At 64.6% G+C, this 27,018-nt stretch overlaps 1 protein-coding gene across 1 annotated transcript; it reads left to right on the top strand.

Annotated features, from left to right (window-relative positions):
• Positions 1 to 7,074: 7,074 nt before the first annotated feature.
• RBM38 (RNA binding motif protein 38) lies at positions 7,075 to 21,672 on the top strand. Its single transcript, XM_055306464.1, has 4 exons — positions 7,075 to 7,484; positions 8,240 to 8,363; positions 8,848 to 8,902; positions 20,071 to 21,672. The coding sequence occupies exons 1-4, from the start codon at positions 7,248 to 7,250 to the stop codon at positions 20,372 to 20,374; spliced, it is 720 nt and encodes a 239-aa protein (XP_055162439.1). The 5' UTR covers positions 7,075 to 7,247; the 3' UTR covers positions 20,375 to 21,672.
• Positions 21,673 to 27,018: the final 5,346 nt, after the last annotated feature.

The raw sequence follows: 27,018 nt of genomic DNA, 5'->3' as shown, positions 1-27,018 counted from the left end.
GCTGGAGGAGGCGGTTTCAGCGTGAGCATCCTGTTCCCTTGACAGGGGCCGGGTGGAGGCCCAGAGGCGGCCAGTGAGCGTTGCACCGCTCGGCGGCGGGACACCCTGCACACTGAGGCATGTGCAGGTACCCTGATGGCCTAGAGCTCGAGCACCAGGTGGGAGGAGGCAGGAGAACCATGTGGCTGTAGTTTTGAGAGGTGGTTTTTGTTTTTGTTTTTGGGTTTTTATCACAACAGGCGTGAGGTCACCACAAGGCCCGTAGATGCTGAGCAACTCATCTTAGAGCCTGTTGTAACCAAGTCTGTCGCGAATTTTGCATCAATATTCAGAGAACTACTAAGGTGAGGGCTGTTTCCAAAGCAAATAAAAGCCTGTTGCTTACTTGCTTAAAACGTGAGTCAGCCCCTAAAGAGAGCTGGCAGGCGAGCTTATCCTTGGAGTTTCCCCCTGGGGTGAGGGGTGAGGGGTGAGGAGGGGGGTGGATGGAAGTGCTGAGAAGCAGCTCAGCCACCAGCACCCCGCGTGCCAAACCCACACTGCCCTTCGGGTCATCCAGGCACTGGCAATGCTGCTTCCTGCAGGACGGGTCGGAAACTTGGGGCCCTTCGGCCCCTGGTAGCGGGGTGGGCAGTGTCACCATCACCCCAAGGCCTGGAGGGGCTGGCTGGGACTCTCTGCACCCCGGGGCCTTCCTCAGCAGGGCTGAGCCCCACCCTTCCTGACCTTGGGCCTCCTCCAGCTCCAGGTAGGCCATCATTTCCATTCTGGATCTTTCAGACACTGGGCTTGACCTTTAAAGCAAAAGTGCAATAGATGCTGAGTTTTAGTGAGGGAATTATTTGAGGCATGTGTTCCCCACTGTCTTTAGGTTCAAGGCATGTCCCGTGATGCCGGAGGTCTCCATCTCATGTGGGACCTCGTGCAACATGACCCCAGTCCTTGGCCGCCTCTGGGGGACTTTGCAGGAGGGGCCCCTTGACCAGCATGGGAGGCCCCAAGCACAATTCTGAGTTGCCTGCAAAAGCGAGGTAGGTATACAGTATGGACTGAATTGTGTCCCCCCCCGCCAAAATTCCTGTGGTGAGTCCCAACCCCCAACGCATCAGTGTGTGACCACACTGGGAGTCGGGGTCGTTACAGGGGTGATTAAATTCAGTGAGGTCATCACTATGGCTTCTAAGAAGAGATCAGGACACAGACACACAGGAAAGACCACATGAGGACACGGGGAGGAGACAGTCACCTGCAAGGCAAGGACAGGGGCCTCATAAAAAACCAACCCTGCCAATACCTTCATCTTGACTTCTGACCTGTGAGGAAGTAATTTCTGTCTTTAACCCCCGCAGCATGTGGTCTTCACAGCAGCCCAAGCTGACCAGGACAGTGTTCCCAGGTAGCCATTCGCTTCTCAACTGTGTGACATGGTGTCCCCCACCCCAACACGGACCCCGGGTCCACGCCGTACCTGCAGGCACCTTCACCAGCACACTCCTGGGCTCCCTGGGGACCAGGCCGGCACCCTCACTCCCGTGGCACAGACAGGCTCGGCCTCTGCCTGGCCTTGGCTCCCACGGAGTTCTCGAAGCCACACGCACGCCGGGCCGAGGGGCTTCCCAGCACACCCGCTAACCTGTAGAGTGCCAGAAAGTGTGCGGCCTTCAGCAGGGGAATCGCCGGGGAGTGGATCCACGTTTTCAGATCAGCACTGGCCACCTTTCTAAGGTTCACCGAGGCGGTGTCCTGCCCTGGGATGTCCACTGAGGAAACCCCACCGTTAGCTCCAAAGGGGGCCACTGCTCTCCGTGCTGCCCACGTGGCAAAGGGTTGTCGCAGAGGTGAGTAAGGCTCCGGACCTTGAGACAGGGAGATCACCTTCCACGTAGCAGGGGAAGCAGGAGGCAGAGGGAGAGAGCATCCGGGTGGTGCGGCCTGAGACAGGCCCCGGGCAGCTGGCCCTGAAGTTGGGGGCAGGGGCCCCGAGCCACGAACCCAGCAGCCTCCAGAAGCTGAGACGGGGCAGGGCTCGGATTGCCCCCTAGAGCCTCCAGAAGGAGCCAGCCCTGCCAACACCTTGACTCTATCCGGTGAGACCCCCTTTGGGCTCTGACCTCCAGAGTAAGGAGAAGGAGAGAGTAAATCCGTGTTGCTTTAAGCCATAAAACGTGGGTAACTTGTTAGAGCAGCTGTAGGAAGGGGCCCACAGGCCCACCAGCCCAGGGCCAGAATTCAAGCTCTGTGAACTCAATGGCAAAAAAAAAAAAATTCTTCTTCCTGGGGTCGGACTGACCCAGGTGACCCCCGGGAGCTGGTGTGACCCCGACCCCCGAAACCCAGCGGCTCTGCCACGGGAGGCGTGTGCTCAAGGACATCTCACTCGTGGCCCTTCCACGACCGCAGCCTCCTCACAGTCACCATCGGCTCTTGTGGCTTAATGCATCAGCAAAAGAGCACACGCCTTCCTATCTCACACGCTTATGGTTTTTTAAAAATATTTTAATAGCTGCATTTTATTATTTATTTTTTTAAAAGATTTTATTTGTTTAATCATGAGAGACAGAGAGCGAGGCAGAGACACAGGCAGAGGGAGAAGCAGGCTCCTTGCAGGGAGCCCGATGGGGGACTCGATCCCAGGACTCCAGGATCACTCCCTGAGCCAAAGGAGATGCTCAACCGCTGAGCCACCCAGGCGTCCCTAATAGCTGCAATTTAATGTGATTATTTTCCTTTGCATCTCTAGCCACTTTGCTGTTTGACACCATGGTCGGAGGAGGGGCCTTAGGCCTCAGCAGACCGCCCAGGGCCCCAGAGAGGGGACGCGGCCTGCAGGGGCAGGCTGGGCCTTTCCAGCTGGCTGGGGGCGGGAGGCCATCTCCAACAGTGGGATTTGGGACTGCGTCCCCCAGGCAATGGGAAGGCCTGAAGGAGCCTGCGTGGGAGGGCCTGGCGCGGCCCCACCTCCCCACCTGGCCCCAGGCTGATGTGTAGGCTGGAGCCGAGGCGTGCTGGAAAAAAACCGAAAATTGCAGGAGTCTGCATTTACTGAGTTCCCACTCAGTGTGAGGATGACCTCAGCACTTTCTGTGTTTTCCTCCTGCAGCTTCCCATGGGCCCCTGTGACGAAGCTGCTACCATTACACCCATTTTAGAGCTGAAGAGACTGAGGCCTGGGGACGTGGTTGTCACCGGCAGACGTGTGATGTGTGCAGGACACGAATGTAGGGCTGTCTGGGCTTGGCCTGCCCTCTCTCTCCCCACCTGGCCCCTCACAGCCTGCAAAGAAAGTGGCTTTCACCACCTGTCGAGGGGGGCCCAAAACAGGCCAATCGGGCTTAAGGGATGTGTGAAAGTCGCTGGCCAGCGGAGGTCCCCCTCGCTTCCTCTTTTGTTTGTCATGTTCATGTTTTATTTTGGGGTCCCCCAAGCCTCCAGTTGGGGCCGAGGTGGCAGCAGGGGGCCCACACGCTTCCACCTTGCAGCCTGGCTTTGAGGTGAATGCACCCCCGGCCTGAATCCACAGAACCCCCGAGTCACTTGGGCCTCCGTGAAGATAAGCAGCTTTGGGGATCCCTCCGCGTGCCCCCCTGCTCCCCACCTTCTGGCTGTGCTCCGTGCCCCACTCTGCACACCTCTCCTGAGTGTTTTCCTCGCGCCTGGCACCCTTGGATCCCCACCTTCCCCAGCTGAGCAGTAAGGCCGGGAGCAGAGCTGCCTCCCACGCCTGAGTCCTGGGAGGACACTGGGGGGCCCGCCCCTTCCCCCATGGCCCTGACAGTGCTTCCCCATCCCAAGAGTGACAGGCTGTGGGATTCCATCGGCTGGGGCTCTGCCCTGCCCGTCCCTCCAGCGTCCGAGTCTCGTGGGGCTGCCCCAACGCAGCCCTAGAGGCCACGGGTGCAAAGTCACAGTGTCGGTGGGGCTGTACTCTGCAGCCGGCGCTCTCTGGCCCGTGTATCTCTCCAGCCTCTGCTCTGTTGTCACTGGTGGGTGCATCTTCACGTGGGCTTCTTGTGAGGACAACAGTCATGGTATTAGGCCCCATACTAATCCAATATGACTTTCTCTTAAATTGATTAGATTATTAAAGAAGCCCCTACATCCAAATAAGGTCACATTCATGGGGACCAGAGATTAGGATGTGAACTCATTTTTGGGGGGGGGGGGACACAATTCGACCACAACAAGGGCCCTCACCCAGGCATGGTCTCAGACAAGGGCTGGCATTTGCAGAGTAGGGTCCTGAGTCTGGTCCTTCCCCCTGACTTCTGTTTCATTCTCCCTTCACTTGACATCTCTGAGGTCCCACCTGCGCAGCCTTCAACCAGAGCAGACAAGTCTTCCATTAAAGGCTGTGCGAAGAATAAATGGGACAGTGGACTGGCCACCATTTGCTGCCCTCCGTGGCCTTGGGGAAGCCACTCTGAGCCTCGCCGCCCTCCCTCTTAAAACTGTGGGCTAGTAGTACCCACTGATGATAATGATTATTTTGAGCTTAAATCATCTAATCCGTGTAAGTCACCTAGTCAAGGGCCCAGCTCCAAACAAAGGAACTTTATCATTATTGGCGGTGTGTGTGCCCGACACTCAAAAAGTGTTCTGAGCCTTCGCATTCCCTTCTCTCTGCCGTCCCCTGTCCTCCAGGGGCCCTGGCTGTCACCAATCCCACAGGCCTTCCCTGACTCTCGAGAACAGGTATCACTGTCTGCTCCTCTTTGGTATCCCCCTCTCACCCCTGGACTAGAAAAATCTACCTAAACATAAACCTACTATTCACCATTCTATTCATTCATGGTCTCTCCACTCCCCGGAAATGAAATGTAAGCCCTGGAGGTGGTGGTGGTGGTGGAGGGGGGGGGGTCTGCTTGTTTCCTGCCCGCCCTGTCCTGAGGCCTCGAGCCCTGGCCTGACACCTGATGGGCCATTAATAAGGATGTGCCGGGGGAAGAGCTGATTCCCAAGGCGAAGTGGGGGCCCGTGGGGCCACCTGGCGCGAGGAGAGGTGGGGAATGCAGAAACCCTACTAGGGGCCGCAGGCTGAACCGGTGAAGCCCCCTCCCGCCCCACGCACTCCAGGCACCCGCGCTCGGGCGCACGCGGCCCCGGGCCGGGCAGGGGCGCGAGGTGCACGCGGGCGCCCCGCCCCGCCGCGCCCGCCGCGCCCGAGCCCGTGTTCCCGCCCCGGGCGGCCCCTCCGGCTGGGGAGCCCCGGACCCCGCGGCGCCAGCACGTGCTCCGCCGCCGCCGCCGCCCCGCGTGCAGCCGCGCTCCAGGCCGGCGCTCCTGCCGCGCGGGGCTTTCGCCGGGAGGGGCCCGGGGCCCGGGGCCGGGGCGCGGGGGCGGGGCCGGGGCGGGGGGCGGGGCCGGGCGCGGGCGGCTCTGGGACTTGTAGGCGGAGAGTCTCGGCGGCGGGCGCCTCGGGGCCAAGGCGCCGCCCGCCCCGCCCGGGTCTGTCCGGCCAAGGCTGGGTGGCCTCTGAGAGGCCCTGTCCGCCGCGCAAGGGGAGGTTGAGGCCGGCGAAGGCACTCAGCGCGCCCCAGATCACGCGGCCGGCTGCTGGCCGCCCTCCCTGGCCTCTCGGAAAGAAGTCTGGGCCTCACTTAAAAGTTTCCAGAGGGCGCTCTGGGAAACCCCGTGCAGAGCTTGCCTCACCTCCGTTCCGTCGTGCATTCACTCAACAAACACTTGCCGAGGGCCCCCTGCTCGCCAGGCCTTGCCGCTCGAGCAAGACGTCCGAGGTCCCTCCGAGCAGAAGAGGGAGGCCGTACAGGCAGGTGCAGGCAACCAGGGCTTCGGGAAAGAAGTACAGCGAAGGGGGCAAGAAGGCAGGATGAAGAGCCCAGGAATGAGGCCAAGGCCCTGGAGGAGGCAGGACTGTGCCTGGGGTGTGGGAGCAACATGAGCCGCAGGGCCGAGGCAGGAGTTAGATGGGACAGGGAGCTGCAGAAGGCGGGCGAGGGGGGCCAAGCGGCCCAGGGCCTGGACTCGGCAGGTGCCGGGTAACCGCCCGAAAGACTAGGGGACGTGGTTCGCCTCCCCGCCGCGCCACCCCCAGTCCCGCAGGCCCCGGCCTGTACCCCTCGGCCCCAGAGGAGGCTCAAGGGTCACAGAGTCGGCCCGAAGGGACCCCACTTAGCGCCGCAGGTCTCCACCGTACAAGTGGGTGCACAGCTGTGCCCGGACGGACGTGCAGAGTGTTTGGGGCGCCCAGAGCCACGCTCTGCACCGCGTGGAGGTGGGACCCCCCCCCGCCCCCAGCGGAGAGCGCGGGTGCTGGGGCCCCGAGCTCAGAAGGGCCCCACGCTGGGTTTGGCATGACATTTCTAAAACCTTGGAACAAGTTCTGTGGCCGGTCCTGCCTGGTGTGGAGCTCACAGAGGCCCTGGCATGGCCTGCTTCCGCGGCTGGGGACGGGGACAGAGGGGCCGGACTGCCGCGCGGCAGGGCCGTCCCCGCGGACGGAGGAAGGAATCCCTGATGCCGGCCGGGCTGGAGAGGCCAGAGCCACCTCCTGCGGGGACCCTCCCGGGCGGCAGGCCCCTGGCTTGCATCCCTCCCGGTTGTGCACTGTGGGCTCAACGTTGCCTTGTCCGCGGGGCGAGGGTGTCGGTGCCGGGCATCCAGGCGGCCCCCGTCCCGCCGCGCCTGCCGCGCCTGCCGCGCGAGGGGCCCTGGACGGCATTCGGGGAAGGAATCTTACTTACTTGGAGGTGAAACCAGGGTCGCCTCACCTGTTAATACACGTTGCCGCATCCTGCGTGCCCCGTGGTAAGCGTTGGCTCGGGACACCCGATGCCGGTCACCGCTTACCTGCCGTGCACCAGGCTGTGCGCGCCACGAGGGCGGGGGCTGGACTCCGGGGGGCGCGCCCAGGGCAACCCCCCCCACCCCCCCACCCCGCTGCGAGCCGCGCCCCGCCCCGGGGCTGCCTGGGCCCGGCGCGGACTACGGTTCCCGGCGGCCCCTGCGCGCCCGGGGCGGGGCGGGCGGCGGCGGGGGGCGGGGCGGCGGCGGGGGGCGGGGCCGCCTACAAAGCCCGGGGGCGGGCGGCGCGGCGCAGAGTGTCCGCAGCGCCGGCCGGAGCGCAGCGCAGCGCAGCGCAGCGCATCCAGGCGCGCAGGCGGGAGCGGCCCCGCGAGCGGACGGGCCCGGGGGCCGGAGCGGCGCCGCCGCTGCCCTGCTCGCTGCCCGCCCCGCCCATGAGCGCGGCGCCGCGCGGCCCGGGTCCGTAGGCGGTGGGGCGCCCCCCCATGCTGCTGCAGCCCGCGCCGTGCGCCCCGAGCGCGGGCTTCGCGCGGCCCCCGGCCGCCCCCGGCGCCATGCACGGCTCGCAGAAGGACACCACGTTCACCAAGATCTTCGTGGGCGGCCTGCCCTACCACACCACCGACGCCTCGCTCAGGAAGTACTTCGAGGGCTTCGGGGACATCGAGGAGGCCGTGGTCATCACCGACCGCCAGACGGGCAAGTCCCGCGGCTACGGCTTCGTAAGTGGCCCCGCGGCCCCTACCGCGGCCCTACCCGCGGCCCTACCGCGCCCCTACCCGCGGCCCCGCCCGCCCCGCGCCCCGCCCGCCCCGCGCGCCCCGCCCCGCCCCGCCCCGCACCTGCCGCCCCCGCCTGGGCTCCGCGCCGAGGTGCGCGCTCGGCCGCCGGCGCCCTGCCCCCACCCCACCCCGCTCCCGGCTTCAGAGGCGCAGCCGCTGCGTCCAGTTAGCACTTGGGAGTTTGCCGGGAGGTTTTGGGGACGGTCGGACGCTGCCAGGACTTCCTGGAGCAACGAGCAAGCGGGAGCTCTCGGGCTCCCCCCGCCCCCCCAGGGCGCCCTGGAGGCCGCGAGCACCCCCTCCCTCACGGTGCCCTGGGAGTTCCGCTCGGGGCCCCGAATAAACATCAGCTCAAGTCGGAGACGACTCCAAGACTTGTGTCCCGTTCCCCTTCTAACTAGTGCCCCGCAGCCCCCCCCAACAGGCAGGCAGGAGGGCTGCCCCGCCCCTCCCCCCTTCTGGGGGAGGGAGGGGGAGGGGGGAGGGAAGAAAGAGGGTGCCCTGTCTCCCCTGGGGAGCTCTCTGTCCTTGAAGGCAGGTTTCCCAGCGCTGAGCTCGGAGGGAGCAGAGGAATCCAGGGGCACCTTGGTGGGAGGGCCCCCCCCAGGGGAAGTGGGCGCCCCTAGCGCGAGCCAGCAGCCCCGTGCTCCTCCCAGCGCCTAAGGGAAAGCCCTGATGCCCCTGTGCTCATGCAGGTGACCATGGCCGACCGGGCGGCGGCTGAGAGAGCTTGCAAAGACCCGAACCCCAACATCGACGGCCGCAAGGCCAATGTGAACCTGGCGTATCTGGGCGCCAAGCCGAGGAGCCTCCAGACGGGTGAGAGAGCCCGTGTTCTCCTTCCCTGGCTCGCCTCGATTGCTATATTCAGTGCTGGTATCTGTGCGGTGGAAGAGGCCCCCCCGCCCCGGCGCGGCCCCAGGAGTGGCTGTCAGCTATCATGTGCTCGCAGAGCTGTCACAGGGCCGTCGTCCTCTAGCTTGGGAGCTGGACCCCTGCGTCTGGGCACATGTGCCGGTGGGGCAGGGGGAGGAGGGCGCATTGGGTGTCCCCAAGGGAAGGAGGAAGTTGGTCCCCGGGGCTGGAGATGAGGACCCACACCCAGAGGGTGCTGCTGCCCTGCTCCCTGGGCTGGCTTCGGCAGGGAGCTTTCCGGTGGGTGGGAGGAGGGTGGCCTGGGAGTGTAGGGGAAGCCCGTTATCTATCTTCAACTTTTGTTGGGGGGTGGGGGGGGTGGATGGGTAGGGCTGTGTGTTTCTGCTCCCCTGGTGAGGCCGAGCCTCTAACTGGTGTCTGGTTTTAGGCTTTGCCATCGGCGTGCAGCAGCTGCACCCCACCTTGATCCAGCGGACTTATGGGTGAGTGGATGTGGCTGCCGGGGGCAGGGCTGGAGGAGGGGTGGCAGGACAGCCGGGGCAAGCCACAGGCGCCCCTTGGTCCCAGGGAGTCTCACCCCAGGACCGCCAGCCCCACAGCTTTGGTTGTCATGTTCAAATCCACCTTCCCGTGACTGAGAACCATCACTTTCTCTCATCTTCCAGAAATGTGATTGCGTTCTGGGGGTTGGGAGGGCGGGGGGCACCAGGAGAACAGAGACGGCGGAGAGCACTTCTCCACTCCCGACAGCCTGCCAGCCTGGTCTCAGATCCTGGCTTCCCTTTGATGAGTTGTGTGACCTCTGGTAGCTTACATGGTGGCACGGTTCCGTGTGTGCCTCAGTGTTCTTCCCTGGGAAACGGGGGTGATAATGGCATCTGGGAGTTGTGTGGGTGGAGCGCTTAGGATGGGCCTACTGGGGGCACGTGAGCTCTGGGAGTGTGCCCCACATTCTGTGGAACCGGCGGCTGGGCTCTTGTCATGTCAGGGTGCCTGGTGACCCGCTCTGGTGGGTGACAGATGGTGGCGGCAGGTCACTGCCATCCAGGGTCTGGTGTTTATGAGAGCTGCAGCAGGTGAGACCGCACCGGGGCCAGCTGTCCAGCCCGAGTGGCCCGGCCTGTGGGCCTTTTGTCAGGCGTGCTCATCCCACCCTCCCTTCGCCTTTTTTTTTTTTTTAAACTTCTAATAAGTCTTGGCAGCTGCTCGTGGAAAGACACACACACTTCAGGGGCACAAAGGAGCCTGCCATGCGGTGTGACTTCCCGGCCCCATGATTGATGTCGGCTGTGTGCCCCAGTGCCGGGAGCAAGTTGATTGTTGGGGGTGGGGGGTGCGTCTAGGGGTGATGAGGGCAGTTATAAAACAGGTGGCCCCTGTTAGGGCACTAGCACTTGAGCTGTCAGAGACCACATCCCAGGCTCTAGGTCGTGTGCCTCAAGTTGTGTGAGTGTGTGTGTCTGCAGGAGTGTGTGTGTCTGCCCTGGAAAGAGGAGCAACCTGGCTCGCTGGCAGGGGTGGGAGCTGGGCTGGGGTGGGTGGGGGCACGGAGCGGGTCAGACAGATGGCCGGGGAGTTGCTACATGCCTCTGATTTGGGGGTGCTGGCCCAGACAGGCAGCATCTGTGTCTGCGTGGTGGCCTTGGCGTGGATTGGCGTGTGTGGGAGCTCAGCTCTTGGTCTGTTCTCCGGAGACGGAGCCCGGGGGCGGCTGGGAGCAGGTGGTTCTGGGTTTCCTTCTGGCCCCGGGATCAGCTTCATCAGTGTCTGGAGCCGTCTTGGAAGGTATTTGGGGACACCTGCCATCACCCTAGGTCCTTCCTCTTTGGAGTTTAGGTCACAGGGGGAGGGCGTTCCTCATTTTCTGTAGCCTTGGCTCTGTTCCCCAGGTCCATCCCCGGCGCCTGGGGTGGGGTGGGGCGGGTGCTGGCCCCGCAGAGCTGGGGCACAGGCCTGGAGCACCTGCAGCCCTTGTTGCTTCAAATGCAGCAGTGCCTTCCCCTCCCAAGTTCTAGGTCTTCACTGGTCCTCTGAGCCTGGCTCTAAGGCTCCAGTAACTGTCAGGACTCGGCCTCTGGAGCCTGCAGACCTGGGTTCAAATCCCGGTTCCCTCTGGGCCTGTTGGGCCTGCGGCCTCTTCTGGAGCCTCCAGGTGCCTCGTCTGTTGTTCCCCCGACCGAAACCAAGCGCTTCCCATGGTGCGAGCGTGGGGCTCCGTGCCCCTGCCCCCCCTTCCCTCCTGTCCTCACAGCAGCCTTCTGAGGTCAGGACTGGCGTGATCCTCACTCCGTAGATGAGGAAGCTGAGACAGGTTCGCAGACCGCCAGGGTGCCCTGAGTGGCGCGATCTGAAACCGGGCTGGCTGGCTCCGAGGCCACACTGCACCGCCGCTCTCTGGGGTGGGCGGGTAGGAAGGGTGCCCCGGCCTTGCCCTCATGGCGCCCCCAGTGCCACGCACGTGAGGTTGGGGCGGGGGTCAACCCAGCTTTTGCCGCAGCGTCTTCCCGACTTCAGGTGACGGTGTTTTGTAACTAGATCTCTGGCTGGCACCGGATACCCGTGACGATGAGGAGGCGGCCAGTTCTGTTTGCTGGTTGCCAAGGGGCGGGGACCCAACGGGCACAAGGGGTCAGAGGGACCGTCCAGCTCCTCGTTGCCAGCGGCCAGCGGACCGAAGCCTCTCCGGGTCACGCCGCCTCCCACCAGGCCTTGCTCTGGGCCGCAGGGTGGCGGGTGGGGCCCTGGGGGTGCTGGCCCGGGGGTTGGGGCCAGGCAGCCCGGGGTCAGCTGTCCTCCCCGCAGCGCCCCTCAGCTGGGAGAGTTGGGCCGTCAGCGTCCCTTTTGTCTTTTGTCTTTGCGGAACAAGAACAATCGGGCGGGAGCGCGGCCGGCCTGACTCAGCAGTCGGCGTGGTGCGCTGCGGGCTGGTGGCGGGGCAGGCCTGTCGCTGGCCAGGGCGCCGTGGGACCCGGGGGCACGGTGGGAGCTGGCGCCCGTTAACCCCTCTCCTGCCCGGCTGGACTTCCCCACAGCCTTCCTGGCTCCCATCCCCTGCCTTGGGCGGCTCCAAAGAGTCCACGGCCCCACTTTGGGGCTGAGCCACGGCCGAAGCCTCGCCCGCTGGGCCGGACACATCGGTGCGGAAGGTTCGCCCGAGACGTTTTACACGTTAGGCCTCTTGCTGGGATGCCCCTGCCCTCGGTTTTTCCAAGTGGGTCGGGGTCTTTTGGGACCTGCCTTGGGCTCTGTGTCACGGAACTATACGTGGAGGGACCAAGGCCTGAGGCTTGCAGGGTCCTTCCTTGGCAGGTGACAAGAGACTTTTAATGACAGGACCCCGGCCTCCATATAGGCCGTCCAGCGAACGTCTCAGCTGCCCTGGTGGGACCGTCCGCAGCCTGCAGGTAGGCAGGTTCCAGGCTGTTGGGAGAGGGCGCATGTGTAGGCAGAGCTTGGGTCTGGCCTGGAAGGGACCTCCTGGTGTCAGAGGCTGTGTCCACGCCTGGGCCCGAGGCCTGCCAGGATCTGAGGTTTGTCCTGGGCCTGGCTGTACTTGGAGCCTCTCCTTGGGTTATTTTTGAAGGCCCAGCTGCTTCTCTGGGCACAGCCCCCACCCCCGTTCTTAAGGGGGCCTTGCTGAGGCCTTCGTGCCAGTTGACCACAAGCCCCGCTCTGTGCCAGGCATGCGGCCGGGCCCCGGGTCCCAGATAGCAGCGTCGCTGGGTGCTGGAGCGAGGATCCCGGGGCCTGCCTGGGCTCACCTCCCCGTCTGCGGGGTGGGGACCAGGATGCTGCAGCCACACAGGGCGGCCTTGAGCACTGAGCGGCCCCCGTGGGCAGAGCCGGTCGGGGCCTGGCCTTCCCGGGACGACTCGGGGTTTGTCAGTGACCGTCTCCCGCAGCGCCCTGACAAGGCCTGTGGCGGAGCTGGGTGAGGAACCAGCCCGAGCTCACTCTGGGGGGGGGGGGGTGAACGGCTGCCTCCCCCTGGCCAGCTCCGAACAAATCGGAGCCAGGCGCCCCAGGACAGACCACTGCCCCGGAATCCTCTTGGGGACGGCACGTGCCCTGACTTTCCGGGACCCCTGTGCCCCTTGTGACTGCCCTCGCCGTCACGGGGCCACGGGCATGTGCACGCTGAGGTAGGGGTCTGGGCCCATCCCTGGGTTACCGGGATAGGAGAGGGGGAGGGGCTGGGGAGTGACGGGAAGGTACCAGTGTCCCCAGGAGTAAAGGGTCATTCATTTATTCATTCATTCACTCCTCATGTTGGGTGTGTCCAGGAGGCGTGTCCAGGATGCTTTATGTAAGAGAGACACAGAGTCGGTTCCCCACCTGTGGGCGCTCCCTTTCCAGCGGGGACGTCAGACTATTAAAAACTCTTCTGTGCCCCTGAGGGTCCCGAGGCGGTGCCCGGTGTCGCGGGCCAGGGTGGCTGGCCGGGGGCGGTTCCCCGTCGGGGAGCGGTTCTGTGTGGTGCGTGTCGTGGTGGGCGGGCCGTCTGCGCACGTGATAGAGTGTCCTGGGCTGACACCAGGACACACCAAGAAAACACCTGCCCAGGGCCCGCAGCCTAGCTAACAGCGTGCCAGCACCGGGTTCCTGGTTTTGGTAACGCGCGGGGTGATGTCACCACCCGGGGGAGTGCAGGAGGTACACGGGACCTCCCAGCGCCATCCTTGCAACTTCTGGGGCTTGTACCATTATTTCATAATCGGGAGGAAATAAAGGGTTGGGTGGGGAGGGAGTGGGAGAGGCTGGGGGGGGTGTCAGCATCTTGGGGGTGCGGCAGGAAGTGAGGTCAGAGCCGGAGGCCAGGGGGGCTGGGAGGAAGCTGGTGCCTGCTGTGGCGTCACCTGGCTTGTTTTTACTTTCAGGGTGCCTGGGGTGGCCCTGCTCCCCACACTGTAGCTTCCTGTTTGGCAGCCACTGGAGCGAGGCGTGGGCTGGCGTGTGGCCCTCCCCCGGGGGCGGCCCGCGCGCACCTGTTGTTTGCCCCGCGGCTGGAACAGAAACCAGCCCCTCGGGGCAGCTTTGGGGCTCCTGGAGGATGAGCCCTCGCTCCGACCCACTGCCCTGGCAGGAAGGGCCTTCTGCTGAGGCCCGGAGAGCCCCGACCAGCAGGCTCGGGCCGAGGCACGGGGCCTGAGCACAGACGGAGGAGGCCAAGGGGTGTCTGAGCCCCCCATGGGTGTGCCCCCCGGGGGGGGAGGGCTTCCAGGGGGCCTTCTTCACAACCGGCGTGTGCGATGCCTCGTTGCCGTGACTTCTCAGGGAGCCCCAGCTTCCCCATTGTCCGTGTGGACGTGATGAGGGCCCTGGAGGGTTGTGGGGGTCTCTGCCTTCGTGCTCCACCCCCACGTGGTGGGAGGAGGAGGCCAGGGGTGCATTCAGCCAGTGTGGTCAGCAGATGCTCCGTGGCAGGGCCGAGGGTGCTGTGGGGATGACGGGGAGCAGAGCCAGGTTAGGGGTGCGGAGGGGCCTGTAGCAGAGGGCTGTGTGCGGGGGGACCAGGTGGCAGCAGGCGGGGGCGGCGACTGGGCTGCAGCACCAGCGTGAGCAGTGGGAGGAAGTGGGCAGTGGGGGCCCAGGGGTGCCTTTAGATTGTTCTGAGGGCTGCGGGCCTGAGGGGGCCCCTGAGCGGAGGAGGGCTGGGTCCCTTGTGTCCTGAAAGCGCCCTCCTAGGCAGGCCCCCCGCGGCCCCCCCGCAGTCCCCGTGCAAGGCCGTGGTGCTGCTGGCTCCGACGCCAGGGTGAGCAGCTGCAGGATTCCGAGTACATTTTAAAGAATGTGTGGAAGAGGAGCCGGGAAGCTTCCAGAGCTCCGGGCTGAGCACATGGAGGGGTGGCTCGGCCTTGGGGAAGGGAGGCAGGTGAGGCCGAGGGTTTGGAGGAACGGGAGGATTTCAGGTTCGGACAAGTTGGGTGGGGATGCGAGCCAGGGCCTGGCGCTGTCCCGCGCCCACCGCCCCCACCTGGGCCTGCTGTCTGGTGGCCCCAGGGAGCATTCGCGTCCCCTGTGGGGGTTCCTGCACGGCCCGGTTTCCTGCCTGCGCTGGCGGCCTCTCGGGGCCCCTCCCCGCGCCCCCAGCGCTGCCTGCGCGTCCAGCACGGCGGGCGAAAACCTCCAGACGGCAGAAAAAGTGAAACGGGCTCATTTGCCTTTCTTGCTTTTATTTTTGGGGGTGGCTTTGTGTTCAGAAACGGGTCCCTCCGGGGCCCTGGCGATTCCCTCCCGAGTCTTGCTCTGAGTGTGTGGCGAGCGGCCGTTGTCCCCGCCGCTGCTGCCCTTGGCTGCGGTCGGGTGCTGACCCCGTGTGCCCAGGCCTTCCCGGCCCCTGCTGCTCGGAGCCCTGAGACCCCTGCCTTCTATGGGGGCTCCGGGGACCCAGGGCTGCTCTGTCGAGCTCAGTGCAGCTTCGGCTTACAGAGGGGGAAACAGGCCAGACACCAGGCCTCAGACTCAGGGTTCTCGCCTCTGGACCCCGGGGCCTCCTGGGGGCCAAGTCAGCAGTGTCATTAATTGGGGTGCCGCAGGCGCCAACAGACATCACGGCCCCCGGGGGATGGGAGTGAGGCCCCGAGACCCCCGTTCAGCAGGTCGCACGGGGCAGGAGTGGTCCTGGTGGGCGTTGGTGACCTGACCTTTAGCTTCTGACCCTGGGCCTGACTGTCCCCCCGGCCAGTCCGGTTGTCGCTCCAGGGCTCCCGGCTGCTCTCCTAGGGGCTGGTCCTCACCCTCCCTCAGGCCCCCGGACTGCTCTGGGGCACGCAGAACCTTAAATCCTCAGGGCAGCCCCTTGGGGGGATCCCACCCACAGAGGCAGAGCTGAGGCCGCCAGGCACAGAGCAAGCGCCAAGGCCAGCCATGAACTGAGCCGGCAGGTCTCGCCTCCCCAGAGTCCCCCGGCTGTGCCGGGCGGGGCTGCCTCTGTTGCCTTCGGAGGGCCCAGGAGACGGTCGGCAATCCTGGGGGAGGCTCCTTTGCCACCCGGGTGCCAGCAGTACCAGGAGGGGCCCTCTGCACTCGACAGGTGATGTGCTAAGTGCTTGGGACCCAGTCCCTTTCCTCATAGGGCTTATGTTTTCGTGGAGGAAACAGCAGAACAAGACAGTAAATAACCAGATTTCAGGTCGTAAGAAGGCAGTAGAGCTGGTGGTGCATGGGGTGTGCTGGTGTTGGTCTGGGGTTTGGTCAGGGAAGGCCTCTGAGGAGGTGAGGTTTGAGGGAAGGGGGAAGAAGCAAACAAGGAGCGGGAATAGCAGGTGCAAAGGTCCTGGGGTAGAGGCGCTCGTTGAGTCTGGGGAACAGAAGGGAGCTGGAGGTGGCGGGAGTGAGGACACTGAGTGAGAATAATTGGGGGAAGTTGAGGCCTGGTGCCGTGGGAAGCCGTGGGGTGAACAGCTTGGTCCTGGGGGGACCTGGTCTCCTTCATGCTCTTAAGATGATCCTCTGACCACCAGATGGGGGCAGAGGTGGGGACGGTGGACCTGCTGTGATGTGTTGTGGGTGGAGGCTTGACCTGGAGAGATGGTGGGGAGACTCGGGGGGCCAGGGTGGGAGTGAGGAGTGCCTGGCGGAGGGAGCGTGTGCAGGGCCGGCAGGCCAGCCTTGGTCAGCACAGGGTGTCATGAGGCCCGGGCCCTTTCCAGGGGCCTGAAGATGAGGCGTGTGGAGGCTGGCAGCGCCCCGAGTTTTCTGGGCAGCGAGGTGTGGGGCAGCGAGGAGCCGGCTGGACACTCCCGTCTTGTCCCCCCGGGTGCCCGGCAGCCAGGACCTCGTGTGCGGGCCTGGGGAGGGGCCCTCCCACCGGGAGCTCGGAGGGTTCCCCGTGGGCTGTGTGCAGCTCACCCGCACCCCTGCAGCTCCGCCCCTCCGTCTCCACCCGGGCCAGGGCATCTGGTCACGAAAGCGACAACCAGGAATGTTCCAGGCATGGCCTGGTGTCCTGGAGGGACACACTTGCCCAGGCGGAGAGGAGCCCGCTCTTGGGGTGGACGTCCCCGGCCTCCCAGCTGGCAGAACTGAGGGCCCGTCCCCTCCTGGGCGGGCTTACGGCTTCCTCCCCCCACTCACCTGTCCCGGCCTCACTGTGTGGCAGGACCTGCCAATGCTCCTTTTCCTTTGGACCCCGGTCTGGGCTCACGCATTTGTCTTGGGCCCAGTCTCTGGAGATGCTGAGCTCCTCTCTCCAGGGGAGAGGCACTGGGGGCTGCCGAGTTGAGGACGGGTACCGCTCTGCCCTCTGGGTGGCCTCCCGGAGACCTGGGCTGGCCCCCGAAGTGGGGCCGGGGTCGCAGGCTCCAGCCAGCAGCCCGTCCCTGGGGGCACAGGGCCCAGGCAGCTTTGCCACTCCCCGGCGTGTGATCGTGCACGTCACCCGGGCCTCTCTGAGCCTCAGCTTCCATCTCTGAGAAATGGGGTAACACGGCACCTCTCGTGGCATGAAATCTAAGTTATCGGGCTTTTTGCAGAGGGCAGGGGCGGTGGGGGCAGAGCCCTCCAGGGAAGGGGGTGAACAGATGCCAATGTGTACTGTCCCGGCGCGTCCACGAACAGGGGCTCCCTTCCTCCCCGACCTAAACAGTATTTGCTCACACCACGTGGCAGTGTCCCCGTGCTGGCCGGGACAGAGGTCTGCATCGTGTGACCACGGTCCCACCGGCTGACCTTGGGGTCACGTGGCCAGAGACCTGGTCCTTCTGAGTGGGCGGTGGCGTGAGGTGTGGGTCTGGGCAGCGCTGCTGGCGTGAGGGTGAGCATCAGAGTCCCCGGGGGCCGCCAACTGCAGATGCCCAGATGCCATCTGACTCCTCTGTCTGCAGGGGAGACACATTTTTAGCAAACGCTTGGGGGGTGTCTCCGGCAGGGGTGTCCCTGCCCATGTTTGGAGAAGTTCTGGGCTTTAGGCTTCCGTGGCCTCAAACTCAGGAATGTTCATGAGGCTCCAGGAGCCAAGCAGGGGCCCTGACGGTGCCGGGGGCGTCCCGGTGGGCGCTGTACCAAGATCCGCTCCGTCGTGGCTCCGTTCTGCTCCTTTCCTGACAGGGGCACGGGCCGGCCTCAGGTGGGGTCAGGAGGACGCCTGGGGGAGGGGGCTCCAGGGAGGCAGTGGCACGTACAGACCCAGGTAGGGGGGCCGTGAGCACGCAGGGTGCGTGCTGCCGGGGCGGGACAGGCCGGCCTCAGAGGACAGGCTGGCACCTTGGCCTGCTCCTGCAGTGCACGCACCTGCCTCTTCCGTGCTCTTCCCCTTCTGGGAATGCTGTCCCACAGCCAGTCCGTCTTGTCTTCCGGGCTCCGTGCAGGTGCTCCCTCCTCCGAGAGGCCTTCCCTGACCACTCCCTGCAGTCTCGCCTCTGGTTCATGGGTCGGATGGTTGGTGTGTCCATCCCCAGGCCTCCTGACAAGCACAGCAGAGGGTGGGGTGTCGGGGGGGGCACAGCCTGTGGTCAGCAGGGGTGTTGCTGCCCCGCCTAGGAGGGCAAAGGGCAGTGGTGAGGGTGACAAGGTCGAGTGGGTGTGCCCTGGCCTGCCCCTCCCTCCCCCCAGGGCCCCGGGGCTGCGGCCCTGCCCACACCAGGCCCTGTGGGCGCTCTGGCCTCGCTGGGGGGTTCACAGGTGCAGGATTCGTTCCTCTGGATCTGCCCTTGGGGGAAGGATGGTCCCCGAACATCCACCACCTCCAGGCACAACGTGCGCTCGCAGACGCGGGTGGACACTGGCACGTCTTCCTCTGGACCTTGTCGTCTCCCCAGGAGGAGCCCCGATGGCCCTTGTTCTCCGTCCCGGCCCCCTCGCGGAGCCCCTGGCGGCTAACAAACCACTCTTGCCTCAGGTTTGCCGTGCGTGCGGCCTGGTTCACCGCGCTGGCGTGCGGCAGCGGCCCTGCTCGTCGCGGCCTGGGCACACCCCGTTGGTGTGTCTGTCCTGCCGTGGGGGGTGCCCGCGGGGCTTCTGCTTCACGGCCCCTATTCCTGCTTATGCCCGGGAAGCCGTGGGCCCAGTAGCAGCCACAGGGCCCTGCAGCACCCTCCGGCGGCCTCCAGATCCCCCCAAGCGCTCAGAACACGGTGCCGAGAACGTTCCATCAGCTCCTGGACCCGTAAAAGCAGGGGTTTCATCCGGGTCAGCCTCCCATCTCCTCGCGTGGTCGCAGATACACATCTGGTGGTTTTAGCGTCCACGGTGGCACGTGGAGCACGCACGTCGAGGTTTTGCAGAGGCAGCACGTCTGTTCCGCTCCTGGTTCGCTCTCCCGACGGCGTGGAGGGCGGAGGCGTGGGCCGAGCGTGGGCCGCCTGGTCGCCCCCGCCACCGTGTGCGGCGGGTCCTGGAGGGACGTGGGGTGTTGCTCGGTCCCCTCGGGGGACACTCGGCTTTCTCTGCTTGGTTGCCGGTCCCATGGACGCTGCCGTGGCCCGCTCCGTACTTGGTGCCGGAGCGAGGGCGAGGGGGGCGCCTGCGTCCTGTCCACCTGCTCCCAAGGCCGCCCCAGGGTCCGACCCTGCTGTGTCGAGCTGGAGGGAATGGCGGGAGCCTGGTCTTTCAAAACTGCTTCTCCTGGCGGGGGGGGGGGGGGGCGCTGATAGGTGCCGGGAGGAGTTGGGGTTCCCTGTTGCCCCAGGTGTGGCCCTGTCCTGTGCCCCTCGTGTGGGTGAGGAGAGGCTGATGCTGACAGCCGGTCCATCCTGCCCGATGAGGCTGCTGGGACCTGACAGGCCGGGACGCCCAGGGAGGCCCCGCCACCCGCCCTGGGATGCCCAGCGCTGGTTGGCACAGCAGGCCCGCGCCGCGCCGATCCTGCCTTCCTGCGCGTCTCCCCACTGGCGACGCGTGGGACCCCGTCCCTGCCTGGAAGGCTGGTGTGCACGGGTTCAGAGGGTCCCCTGTGTGGCCTTGGGAGCCCCTGAGCCCTGTCTGTCGTGAGACAGGACGAGGACCCGAAGGGCAGCCTGACCGCAGCGCAGGTCCCACCACTCAGTGTGTTGAGGGTGTTTGGGGCCCAGGGCTGCCTGGAGCCTTGCTTCTAGGGTCCCTCCCATCCTCTTTGTCTTCGTCGACGCCCTCAGTGCGTCACCCTCACGTGGTACTCACTCAGCCATGTTCGCCGTGCCCTGGGCTGGGCCGTGCTGTCAATGACCAGGTGAGGCTCCCGGGTGCGGGGCAAGGCGTGCTAGGCCGCACATCCTGCGGGTGTCACCTGGCAGGTGGCAGACACTGGGGAGTCCATTGGGGACACGGAGGGGTGGGGTCCCATGGACCCATGCTCAGAAGCCTGTGCCGGACTCGATGTTTGCTGACACCATCTGAAAATCAGAAGTCATTTTTAAACCTGGGCCCCATTGAGATCACATAGCTGACCCTGTGGGGGATGGCGGGTTGGGCTGGGGGTGCCTGGGAAGGGCTTTTTGAGAAGGGAAGCTCTGGACAGCCGGGGAAAGTGGGTCACAGGTGGTGGGAACAGCCAGTGCAAAGGCCCTGGGGTAGGAGCACATCTGGTGTGTTGTTGCTGTCCCCATTTTACAGATGAGGAATAGACCGGGCAGGGGAATGGAGCCTCACCCCGCTCCCTCACTCCCTGCTGGAGCCCACTGTCCCCAGCTCTGCCGCCTGACCCTGGCCCTGACCCTCTGTGTTTGGCCCACAGGCTGACCCCCCACTACATCTATCCGCAAGCCATCGTCCAGCCCAGTGTGGTGATCCCGGCTGCCCCGGTCCCATCGCTGTCCTCGCCCTACATCGAGTACACGCCGGCCAGCCCGGCCTACGCCCAGTACCCGCCGGCCGCCTTTGACCAGTACCCGTACGCCGCCTCGCCCGCCACGGCCGCCGGCTTCGTGGGCTACGGCTACCCGGCCGCCCTGCCCCAGGCGCTGTCGGCCGCAGCCCCCGCGGGCACCGCCTTCGTGCAGTACCAGCCTCCGCAGCTGCAGCCCGACAGGATGCAGTGAGGGACCCACACGCCGGCCGGGCGGCTGGCCAGCTGCGGGCTGCATGGCCCCACGTGTGTCTCCGGGGACCCCGCGGGACCCCGGACGGACTGGAGACCGCTTCTTTATAAATCCAGGCCCCGCCGCGTCTCCAGGGCGGCCTTAGGGAGGAAGAACGCCTGGAAGGTCTTCGAAGATGCAACCCAGACCTCGCGCACACCGCCAGCCTTCTTCCTGCACCTCTCGCCCGTCCCCGCTCCCCCCGCGCCCCACCAGGCCTGTCCCCCCAGCACCCGGCCGGGCCCTCTCACCCTCCACAGACTGGCTGCCCCCTGGGCTGCGGAGACACCGTGTCCTGCTCAGAGATGCCTTAGCCCGGGGCCGCCCGAGAGCACCACGGGGGGCAGGCCGCGCGCCGCAGGTGCATCCACGAGCCGCCGCCGTAGGAGGTGTCGGGGGGCACCTGCCTCCGGAATCCGCATCTTCTAGACCGCAGCCCGCACCCCACCCCGCCCGGGGCTCCCGGGCGCAGCAGGGCCGCTGGCGACGTCCTTTCCTGTCAAAGCTGCAACTCTTTTTCTTACCGTCGTTGTTTTGCTACTAAGATGATTTCAGAATGTCTAGTCTATTTTTTCAACCGGAACTCCCACCACCAAGAATCCAGAACCTATTTTGACTCGGAGAGACACCTTTGTCAATGGCTCCGCCCGAGGAACCCGGTGACAGTGTTTCCGTGGGATAAAGCCACTGCCAGCTGGGGGCGGGCGTCTGCAGGCGACGGCAAGTCGTCTCAGAGCTTGGTCCCCCCCTTGTTCACAAAGGGCAGGGGGAGCGGGGCCCGAGGTGGTGCCGGCTGAGGGGCCGGAACGCAGCATCCTGGCCAGCGACAGGGTCCCCGAGTGCAGAACCACACGGCTGCACCTGCCCTGCCCCCGTGTGGTGTCCCCTGCTGTATACCAGCCTGGGCGGTGGGGCTGAGCTGAGACACCCCCCCCCTCCCCTGGGGGCTCAGTCCTGGGTGGAGGTGAGATGTTCCGGGGGCCATCGGGGGGCCCCGCTCAGCGGAGGAGGGGAGCGAGCCGAGGGCCAGACTGGCAGAGGGATTCGGGAGGGGCGGGCCGCAGAGTGGGGGGCACTGGGGGTATTCCTTTGGACCTACCTCAGGGAAGTGGGGGGTCTCAGGGGCTGACTGACGTGGGCAAGCACTTCGCGGCACGCCTGGTACAGAGTCAAGGCCCAGAAGTTAAAGGTAGCTAATATTATAATAATATTTTTATTAGAACGTTCTGATTATAAAAATAAAACTTGTTTTCTTTAAAGAAAAAGTTGGTCTCTGGTTTTTCTCTCCAAGTGGGAGCCTTTAACACTGTCCCCGCCCTCTGCCACGGTGATCACGCCCTCTGCCACGGTGATCACAGGGGTGTTGCTCTGGGGCAAGGTCACACCTGGTGTCACAGCTTGGGGGTGCGGGGATTCAATCAGCAGTTCCTTGAGCCCGCCCCCGCCCCCGACCCTCATGGGCCTAAGGGCCTCCAGAGGGAAGGGACAGACGGGGCCCCCATCACCACCCACCTCATCACTGAAGCTGGCAGGGGATGGATGCTCCCCCCACCCCGGGTGCTGCTCATCTGCTGGCCCCGCTGCACATCTGGGGGAGGACTGGACGCACACCCACCCCCACCCCAGGTGCTGCTCACCCGCTGCACGTCCAGTGGAGGACTGGACGCCCCCCTACCCCCTACCCTGGGCGCTGCCCACCTGCGGCCCTGCTGCATGTCCAGGGGAGGACTGACCAGCTCAGCGTCCTGGGAGCGGTGGCTGGGGGCAGGGGTGGGCGTGGTGTGATGGGCGGCTCCCCAGAATCCCATGGGATGAGGGTCAGTTCCCCGAGAGAAGGGAGGGTGTTTACAAGAACCTGGGTAGCTGCCCGAGGGGTACTGAGGCAGGGTGCAAGGTCCCAGGAAGGGCGATCGTGGTCTGGGGCTGAGGGTCCAGCCCGGGGATAGTCCCGGTGTTTCGCAGAACTTGGCTGGAGCCACGACTCCGTTCTGGAGAAATCACGGGGGACTCACAGAGGAGGTGTTCAGGCTGGAGATACATTCACTCCAAGAAACCTGGACCGGTATAGAAGCAGAGCACTGGGGAGAGTCCTAACAGACACGATGCTGCCCATTGGGGCTTACGGTGTAGCGGGGGAGACCTGACAAATGTGTATGGGGTGATCTCGGAGACTGATGGGCCCTATGAAGCAGGTATCACGGGGGATGGAGAATGACAGTTGTGGGTCGACAGCAGCAAGTGCAAAGGCCCTGGGGTAGGGTCCACAGAACAAGGAGGCCGGTGTGGCTGGAGAAAGTGGCAGGAGACAGTTGACCCTGCAGAGCAGAGCCGGGCCCCCTCCCATGCCATCTGTCCCCTTATCCTTCCATCGCCTCCCCCAGGTGTCACCTCCCTCACTGGCTGAGTCAGAGATTCGAGTTGCTCTCACCTCCGTTCTCTCCCTCACCTTCACATCTGACCCGCTGCTGGGCCTGGAAGTTTCCGCCAGCTAAGCCTATGCGGAACCTGCCCCCCACCCCTTGCCAGGCACCGCCTCTTCTCCTGCCCCTGGCTATGGCCCCTGCCCGGCTGCTGTCCTCGTCCTGCAGACAGGGGGATCCCGTTCGGCCTAAGAGAGATCACGCCTGTCAGCTCAGAGCCCCCTGTGGCTCCCCGTGGGCCTTGAAGGAACAGCCAGTGCCATCACTGTGGACTGGGACCCACGCTCACCTCCTCCCTGTCGGCTGGAATCACCAGTTCCAGCTCACCACAGGCCCTTTGCATGTGCTACGGAGTCCTCTAGCCTCCACCAGCTGAGTCCCTCCTTCAGCTCTCAGCCCAAAAGTCTCAGTTCGGGGACCCTGGAGCCTGCCAACGTTCTGAATCTGATTCAGGCGGCGATGAGTGGGCGTCAGAGATTTGTGGCAGGAGCTTCAGGACCACCCATTCCGGGTAGGGTGTGTGGTGGGGCCGACCTGAGCCCGGAGAGGCTGGGCCAGGGGACGGAGGGAGGCACGGAGAACGTCACGGCGGCGTCCGCTGGAATGGGGCAGAAGGAAGCGTGGTGAGCCCGACCCTGGAACCCGGCAGCCGTCACTGCATGTGGTCTGCTCTGGGCCAGGGAGTGAGATGGGGTCTCACTGGGGCGGGGAGGGGGCCTCCCTGGGACCCCCCAGTGACCTCCTCGGGCATCTTCCACTTTGAGGTCTCCTGATTCTTTTCTGTGGTTCAGAACCCCTGGCCTCTGCCCAGGAGGAGTCGGGCTCCCAGGGTCAGGTCAGGTGAGGCCGGCCAGGCAGGGTGGGTTTTCTCACCAGGGACCCGGCTCTGTCCCCGTCATCCCCCCCCCCCGCCCCCCTGCCCACACCAGCCAGGGGTCAGGGAGGTCAGCGTGGGGCTCCCAGCTCGGGGACACATTTGCTGCGGCTGATAAGGGCTTGGGGGCTGGGCAGGGGCTGCGGGCGCTGCCAGGGTTATCTGCGGGGCCACACACTGCCAGCCCACTTCCTGTCGCTATCGACGTGTGGCAGCCCGGGGACAGGCCTTGGGGCCTTGAAAACACCCGCCCGGGTCCCAGGCCCGAGGGCTCCGGGGAGTGGCACACGGAAGAGAGTTTCCAAAGTCACCGGCTCCAAGGGGAGGGCAGGGCGGCTGCGGCTGAGCCGGGGTGGCGGGGACCGCAGGGACCGTAAAAAATGACGATGGGCACAGCCGCCAACCTCAGGGGGCTGTCCCGGGCCGGGCACCACGCTGGGAGCTCTTCACGGATGGTCTCCGTTACCCTCGCAGGGAACATTCGGAGTGTCCGCGTTGCCCTGGAGGGGGGCTGCCCCGAGGGTGAGGGACCCCGGCCCCACCCAGGCCGCCAGGGAGAGCGCGGCTGCCTCCACCCGCCTCTGCAGTGACCGTCCTGCAGGGGTGGCACCCCTTGTCCCTTCTTGGCCTGTGTCCCTAGCAGCCAGTGTACGGGGCCAAGGGGGCCCCAGCTCCTTCCTCAGCTGCCCCTGTGCCGTCATCCCGGGTGCTAGAGGGCCAGGCACCCAGAGGGCCAGGTGTACACACACACACACACTCTCACACTTTCTCCTTTTCTTCCCCAATCCCCACACAGACACATACAGACACATACACGCTCAGAGATGCACACACACAGATGCACCACACAAGTCACACACTCACCCCTGCATCTCTATGCTACACACGGACACTCACACCCGTATATACAGGAACAGGCCCCCGTGCACGTGTACACAGGCACGTATACGTGCACACACCCAGACACACACAGTCACACGTGCACACAGAGCCACCTCATACACGCTCCACACACCAGACACACGTGTGTATGTGCAGAGACAGACATACAGATGCACTGTGGACACACAAACGTGCACACACACACAGGTGCTCACACATTCGCTCCCAGACACGCGTGCTGACAAGTCCGGAGCTGCCACCGTGGTCCGAGGGCCACACTAAGTGTGTCAGCAGCATCCAGGCTTGTGCAGAGCTCGCAGGTCTGGCCCACCAGGGCCGCGTGGCTTGGGGGTGCGGGCAGGGACGAGGGTGGTGGTGACCGGGCCTGGGCTCAGGGGACAGCAGAGCCGTGAGTGTGAGTGGTGAGTTGTCCCGGCCAGCCTGGCAGGGAGGAGAGGGAGAGAAGTTGTGCCCCGGGGGCAGAAGGGGAAGGGGGGGACGCGCCCAGGTTGCGGCTGCGGACACAGGATGTGCCGGGCACCATGTCCTCCTGGCACACCCGAGGCCACCGGCTGCACCACCCGCTGCCCTGCTCTCTCCCTCTGACCTCGGGGGTGGGGATGAGCCCCCAGGAGTGGCCCCAACAATACTGGGTGGCGGTGGAGCTGGGGTTGGGGATAGTTGGGGTGCAAGCTCCCTGGGGATGGAGCTCCAGGGGCCCGCAGCAATCACTGACTCTGTAACACACCTTCCCTCCCACATGGCCCCGCTCTGTGCCCAGCTCCCTGGGGTCCTGTCCCCAGGACACGCTGCTCACGGGGGGCGCCCATCTAGCCAGCTGAGCGTGATCCCGAGCCCCACAGTGGGGGAGTCAGGGCTGTGCTGAAAATCCCCTGGGCCCCCGCTCCCCACCAATCCTTCGGCAGCTCCTGGAAGGGGGGATGTTCCTCCCCTCCCGGAGGTGGAGACAGGTGCAGTGAGGCCCACAGGTGCAGTTCGTGCGTGGGCAGGTGTCTGAGCTGGCAGGGGGCGGGGCCAGGTCAGGATGCCCAGGCCGGGAGCAGCCCCCTGGACTTCCAGGCTGCCACGTGAGCCATGGGGATTCCAGCCGGCAGTGGGGGGCGGGGGGGGGCACTTCCTTTACCAGATGGAGCCTCATTATCCCACTTTCCTGATGAGCAGACTGACGGCTGAAGAGGAGGGGAGGGCTTCCGAGACCACTGGCTTGTTGTTCGCAACCTGGGGCATAGTCACGAGGGGCCGGGCCAGGGCCGGGGCCGCATGGCGTCACCTCCACACTGGGGCAGGGTTGGGGCCCACCAGCCCCAGGCCTCCCTGATGCTCGGCTTCTTGCACAGATGAGGTGATCCCTGGTGGCACCGGCTGGTCCTGCCTCCCAGGATTCACCCCTTCCTCACTGAACACCCCCCAGGTTTTCCTTTGAGGAGTTGGCCTACCTCCCTGATGGGCCACCCCTCGATCAGCCCCACAGCTCAGACGGACCCCCCCCCCCGGGCCCCTGTGATTGGCTCCCAGGGATACGCATGTGACCTGGTTTGGGTCACCGAGAGTCAGTCCCAGACTTCTACTAGAACTCCTGGGGAAGGAAGCGCTTTCTGCTGGGAAGCCAGGCTGGGAGCAGATAAGCCTAGAGCTGCAGGGACCCGGTGGGGACGGGGAGGCACGATTTGTGCTTAAGGAGACCCTGCCTGACAAGGAAGCCAGCACAGGAGCAAGGAGAGCTGAGGAGCGGAGAAGAGAGAGGGTCTTGGTGACACCGTTGGGGGCCCCTTGATCCAGCTATGCCTGAAGCTAAATCCTGGGCTTTTCTGTTACAAGCACTAATAAATTCCTCCTTCTGCATAAGCCTATTTCTTTTTTTTTTTTTATTTATTTATGATAGTCACAGAGAGAGAGAGAGAGGCAGAGACACAGGCAGAGGGAGAAGCAGGCTCCATGCACCAGGAGCCTGATGTGGGATTCGATCCCGGGTCTCCAGGATCGTGCCCTGGGCCAAAGGCAGGCGCCAAACCGCTGCGCCACCCAGGGATCCCAAGCCTATTTCATTTTATTGTTCTGTCCCTGGCATCCAGAACTCTGGACACACCATCTCAACGTGCCTGCATTACTTAGAATTAGATTGACACACAGGAGAAAACCACAAAATAACACTGGTTCTTAGTTACTTACAAGTTCATTTTTTTCCCCATGTAAAAAAAAAAAAAAATCTGAAGCAGGCGGTCCAGAGCTTCAGTGATGGCGCTGCAGTCATCAGGAACTCATGCTCCTTTTAACTCCCCATTAAACTATTTTACTGCGAGGCTTACTTTCTCAAGACTGTCTCATGGCACAAAATAGCTGCAGTAGCTCCAGCCCTCATGTGCAAGTTCCAGGCGGCAAAAGGTAGAAGAGGAAGGTGAAGGGAGTAC

This window comes from Nyctereutes procyonoides, unplaced genomic scaffold, assembly GCF_905146905.1.
Source record: "Nyctereutes procyonoides isolate TBG_1078 unplaced genomic scaffold, NYPRO_anot_genome, whole genome shotgun sequence".
Taxonomy (NCBI): domain Eukaryota; kingdom Metazoa; phylum Chordata; class Mammalia; order Carnivora; family Canidae; genus Nyctereutes; species Nyctereutes procyonoides.
The sequence above is the reverse complement of the archived record's forward strand: the minus strand, read 5'-3'. Positions and strand labels throughout refer to the sequence as shown.

Bases quoted from the DNA above. Each gene is read 5' to 3' on its own strand.
- RBM38 (XM_055306464.1), top strand. From the start codon at position 7,248: ATGCTGCTGCAGCCCGCGCCGTGCGCCCCGAGCGCGGGCTTCGCGCGG. The intron at 7,485-8,239 runs GTAAGTGGCCCC...GTGCTCATGCAG, and splicing joins AGTCCCGCGGCTACGGCTTC to GTGACCATGGCCGACCGGGC. The intron at 8,903-20,070 runs GTGAGTGGATGT...TTTGGCCCACAG, and splicing joins TTGATCCAGCGGACTTATGG to GCTGACCCCCCACTACATCT.